This window comes from Trichechus manatus, unplaced genomic scaffold (genome assembly GCF_000243295.1).
Source record: "Trichechus manatus latirostris isolate Lorelei unplaced genomic scaffold, TriManLat1.0 scaffold00285, whole genome shotgun sequence".
In the NCBI taxonomy this organism is placed as follows: domain Eukaryota; kingdom Metazoa; phylum Chordata; class Mammalia; order Sirenia; family Trichechidae; genus Trichechus; species Trichechus manatus.
In genome coordinates, this window is record NW_004444221.1 from 1,779,999 (window position 1) to 1,785,414 (window position 5,416).

The window sequence follows — 5,416 nt, forward strand, 5'->3', positions numbered from 1 at the left end:
CATAGAAGCAGGATTTACAACCAATGGGAAAAATCACACAATACTGGGAATCATGGCCCAGCCAAATTGATTCACACAATTTTTGGGGGGGACATAATTCAATCCATGACAGTTATGCTGGTAATATTCATCATCTTCATCTTCCTGTTCATATACTCATTGCCGTGGAGTCAATTCCGACTCCTAGCGACCCTATAGGTCAGCATATAACTGTCCCATAGGGTTTCCAGGACTGTACTCTTTACAGCAGCAGACTGTCACATCTTTTTTCTAGGAGTGGCTGGTGGGTTTGAACTGTCGACCTTTCAGTTAGCAGCCAAGTGCTTAATGGTAACCACTGTGCCACCAGGGCCCCTTTACTGCTCATATACAGGGTGGAAAAGAATTATGACATTTTCTGCTTCAACAATTCTCCAATAATTTCTCACTTTAGCAGAGATTCCTTCAGAAGTGGAAGGCAGTTTGCCAACATCTGCAGAGAAAGCTACTGCTTTTAACAACTGCATTCTCCCTTTAGTAGTCCTGGCAAATGTAGGCCCTCACTGACTTCAGTGAGTTTTCTGACATGTCTTTTAATAAAACTCCACTGGTTTAACACTTTAGTGGCTCACCCTAAGCCCTATGGTTCCATGTGCTGCTTGCAAAGAAGTATAATTCCCTACAACCTATCACACCGAACCCTTTTTCTTCATGTGTTGTAAGGAGTAACTTCAGTATCCCATGAAAGCAAGGATCTGAGTCTGTCTTGTTCCATATCCTATCCCTAGCACCTATACGGAGTAGATGCTCAATAGACATGATTAATGGTGGCAAGAGAACATGTTAGAGAATATAGGTAATCCGTTATGCCCTTTAATAAAATCTTCAGGAACAGTTACATTAGTCTGTTATTCTGAATACTACAAAGTTAGATATCAAAATAAGAGTTCACAATATCTGTAACTTCTAACAAAAGATTAAATAGTTTGCACTTACAACATTCATTCCAAATTTATTTTAAAGTATTTTAAAACCATTTTTCTCATCCTTTTTGATTCAAAATAAGCCGAACAATGATCAATAATTAATATATTTTTATTTACATATCTAACACCTTTTACAAAGCTAAATCTGTATCTTAAAAGACTGTATTTATTTCAGACCAAAATGTAGCTTCCTATATCAAAAAAGGCTATTAGCTATATTTGCAGCTCATAAATAGCTTGTCAATCACTGATATAATTCAAGAACCCCATGCATATTTATCACTGCATTAATTTTTAAACAAATATTGCAAAAGATTACATACAGTGTGAGAAATGTCACCTAAATGCTAAAAAAAAAACCTGTAAATATCAATTCCTTGTCTATTATTAAAATAAATATCAGCTTCTTGTCCACTTTCAATTTTGCTGTACACCACTGACTTACAAATTAGCTATAATGATTTAAAATAACCAGCTGTATATTCTTCCCTTCCCCTAAAATCAGGCTTTATTTGAAAAATTAAATGTAGGAAGTATTTACAGACCTCCATCCATCCTTTCGCAGATAACTGAAGGCTCCATCAACAATGCTTGCAAAGAATTGCCCTCCTGTGATGAAGAGGGTATTAATGGTGACTAATCTGCCCCTTAAATTGGGTGGTGAGACCTCGGCAATGTACACTGGCACTGTCATAGAAGCAATGCCTGTAAGGAAAAAATGGAAAGTAAACATAAGACACTTAGTCAAGATTTCCGTTGTTGTTATAAATCTTAATACTAGGTTAAGACATGCACAACACATATATGGGCTTGTTTTTCTACTTTAAACAAAGGTTTACTATATATGTATGGATTTTGTTTATAATTAATTTGGAGCTACTGCAGATAGGAAGTATGTGACATACCAATCTCTGAGTACAATTTTTCATATTATTGCTTAAAAGTCTACAAATCAAAGTACCTTTAAGGACCTAAGATAACAGTAGACTTCATATAAGTGTGCTTTATAATTTTTTGAGGACTAAAAATAGGAAAATGCTCCCTAGGCAGAATATAATTACCAAAATATTTTTAGTCTATATGGAAATGTAATCAGACAATGGTGAGAATAAATGTTATCCCAGAATACATATTAACTATTCAAAGTCATCATTTCCAATACTCATACCAAAAACTTTCACTGGTTTACTAATAAGAAATCTACACATTAAGTTACCTTATTCAACTGGCTAGATGTACCTTTCAGAAATAGCTTATATTGGGCAATACTTTGGGATATCTCAGTCCTAAAAAATAGCTGAACTTAGCCATAAAATGGAGGGTTTTATGACTAACATGTATTTGGTTATAACTGCTTTAAATTTACTGTATCTAAAATTATTGCAGCATAATCTATAGTAGTGGCTGTCAAACTTCACTGATCACCAGAATTACTCCCTGACTTTTTAAAAATAAAGATCCCCTCACTTTCCCCTATCCCATACCTACTAAATAGAAAACTACAGAGGTGAGGGAATAGGCCATCTTGTAAAAATTCTCCAGAAGTGATCCTCTGTGTATTTAAAACTATAATGTTATGGTACAGAACTTTCAGGCAATTCAAAATTATTTCTTAAAGAAAATCTCAGCCTTGCTGGCCCAATTCTAGGTCACTTCTCAGTGGCACATCCATTTCCAGATATGTCTGATTATTTAACCTAAAACTAATATCTAATCAATACCTACCAAATCCTCAGTGGGAAAAAAAAAAAAAATTAAGCAAGATTACCTGAGGACAATTCAGTTGTTTTATATCTCTGTTGCTGTTATTATGTGCCATCAAGTTGATTTCGACTCACAGTGACCCAATATGACAGAGTAGAACTGCCCCATCAGGTTTCCTAGGCTGTAATCTTTACAAGAGGAGCCCTGGTGCACAGTGGTTAAGCAGTCAGCTGCTAATCAAAAGGTCAGCAGTTCGAACCCACCAGCCTCTGTGAGGGAGAAAGACATGGCAATCTGCTTCAGTAAAGATTTATAGTCTTGGGAACCCTATGGGGCAGTTCTACTTTGTCCTATAAGATTGCTCTGAGTCAGAATTTGACTCGATGGCAGTGGGTTTGGTTTTTGGTTTGGGAATCTTTACAGGGGCAGATCGCCAGGTCTTTTTTCCTGTAGAGTCACTGGTGGTGTTGAACCGCTAACCTTTTGGTCAGCAGCCTAGCTTAATCACTGCGCCACCAGGACTCCTTTCTGTATCTCCAGATACAACAGATCCCTAGGTTAAGCCAGAACATTAAAGGGCTGCATAACAGACCTGCGTAAAATTGCTTTTAATGAATTGATCTTGGACTTGATGGCAAAATAGTCTGTATTGAAGGTAATAGCACAAATATACCTGCTGCTATGTTTTCTGTACAAGGGCTGTTGAAGGTGTTATTTACCACTTTCCAAATGACAGGAGACATTTCTCCCAAGTCTCAGTTGTGCTTCTAAACAACTGATTTGTGTTTGTCTATAGGCACTATAAATCACATAACTGTCTTTTATTTCCTTCTTTATGTAGGCTGTCAGAGAAGCCTACCTCTACCAAGTGTTTTGGACTTTATGGTTATTTATTTTGTGAACTAAACTCCCTCCTAATGCCGTAATAGTCTGCAATTTCACCTATTTTAAACACATTCTTTTTTGCTATATTTTAATTTGCTTTGTTTCATCTTTGAACAGGGTGAATTAACAAGATTTATTCAAAGTAAAAAATTATTTGCTTCTGGAACATTCATTGTATTTTTGTATAACTACCGATAAATAGTTACCAAATTTGCATACAAGTCAGACCAACATCTCTCAAAACTCTATAATTTCCACCAATGTTGTCTGCTACTTTTGTGCCTGTCAATATATGGCGGTGATGAAAATAATCTTACGAGTTTCATGAAATAATAAGCATGTGTTAGCAGACAAAGTATGAATAGTCTTTACAATTAAATCATCACCGAAAGAGCTGAAAGTTTCCATTTGACTGCAAATAAATTTAATAGCATAGACCATCCTAGATTGCCCTTTCTCTCCCTTAGAAAGAGGAAACATTTGCTCCAAATGTTGACGAGTTAATTGTATACTCTTTTAGTTGTTCCCATTAAAACATCTCAATAAATTTTCAAAAATCAGACAACAGTAATCTATTGTTTGAATTTCTCTTTCTGCCTTCAGTCCAGCTACAAATAGGAAACATTTAGCCAGAGATCTTTATCCAGCCATCTAGCATACAGAATTGTGCATGGGAAATCAGACCATGGTTTTAGGCAACACATACTTGTCACAAAGCCCATAGCTTTTACTGGATAGGAGATCCAGAGATGTCCTCAGGCGATTACAAAGCTTGACTGTTTACAACAAACATCATAGTACTTAAAACTCACAGGTACTGGCAAAAAGAAATGACTGAAGGACTACATAAAGACAGAATCATAGAATTTAGAGTTGGAAAGAACCCCAAAAGATCTTCTATCCAATAAGCATGCACACTGACTTAATACTGTCAAACTGCCTGTGCTCTATTAGATATTTTACATGAACTGATTATCTTATTTAATTCTCTGAACACCCCTGTAGAGGGCACACAATTATTCCCATTTTGCATAGGAGGAGCTTACCCTAGGTCACACTATAAGTGGGAGAACAAGAATTGAACAAGGCTGTGAGATTCAAGAACAAATTTTGAAAGCACTACATTATACTGGCTGACCATCACAGATAGGTGGGCTCTGGAACCAGTGGGTTTAAATCTCAGCTTTGCCACCTATCAGCTGGTTGGGTTTGGACAACTTACTTAACCTTTCCAGGTGTCCAGTGTCCAGCTCCTCATCTATAAAATAGGAAGAATGAAAGTTACTCCTTCATAGGGGTAGAGGACCCAGTGAGTTAACAGAATAACACACTTAGAATTGTGGCCAGCATACAGAAAGTAGACAATGATGCCAGTGTCATGGACTGAATTGTATCCCCCCAAAATATGTGCTAGCTAGGCCATGATTCCCAGAATTGTGTGGTTGTCCTCCATTCTGTGATCTGATTACCCTCCATTTTGTAAATCCTAGCCTCTAAGCCTATGGTTATGGTTCCACTTGGGAGTCAGCTGTCCCTTATGTTAATGAGGCAAGATTAGGTCATGTTAATGAGGACTAGGGTGGGATGCAACATCCCTACTCAAGTCACAGCCCTGTAAGGGGAGTTTCCCAGGGGTGTCGCCTACATCACCTTTTATCTTATAAGAGATAAAAGGAGAGAGAAGGGAGCAGAGAGAGGGGGACCTCCTCCACAAAGAAAGAAGAGCCGGGAGCAGAGCATGTCTTTTGGACCCAGAGTCCCTGAGCTGAGAAACTCTTAGCCCCAGGGGAAGACTGATGACAAGGATCGTCCCCCAGAGCTGACAGAGAAAGAAAGCCTTACCCTGAAGCTGGTGCCCTGAA

At 37.6% G+C, this 5,416-nt stretch overlaps 1 protein-coding gene across 1 annotated transcript in view; it reads right to left on the reverse strand.

Annotated features, from left to right (window-relative positions):
• Positions 1-5,416, reverse strand: part of SLC2A13 (solute carrier family 2 member 13) — a 443,955-nt gene that overhangs the window by 349,012 nt on the left and 89,527 nt on the right. Inside the window, exon 2 of the mRNA XM_004390128.2 lies at positions 1,511-1,670. Within this exon, the coding sequence (XP_004390185.1) occupies positions 1,511-1,670 (160 nt within the window). The remainder of the gene's footprint in view (positions 1-1,510; positions 1,671-5,416) is intronic.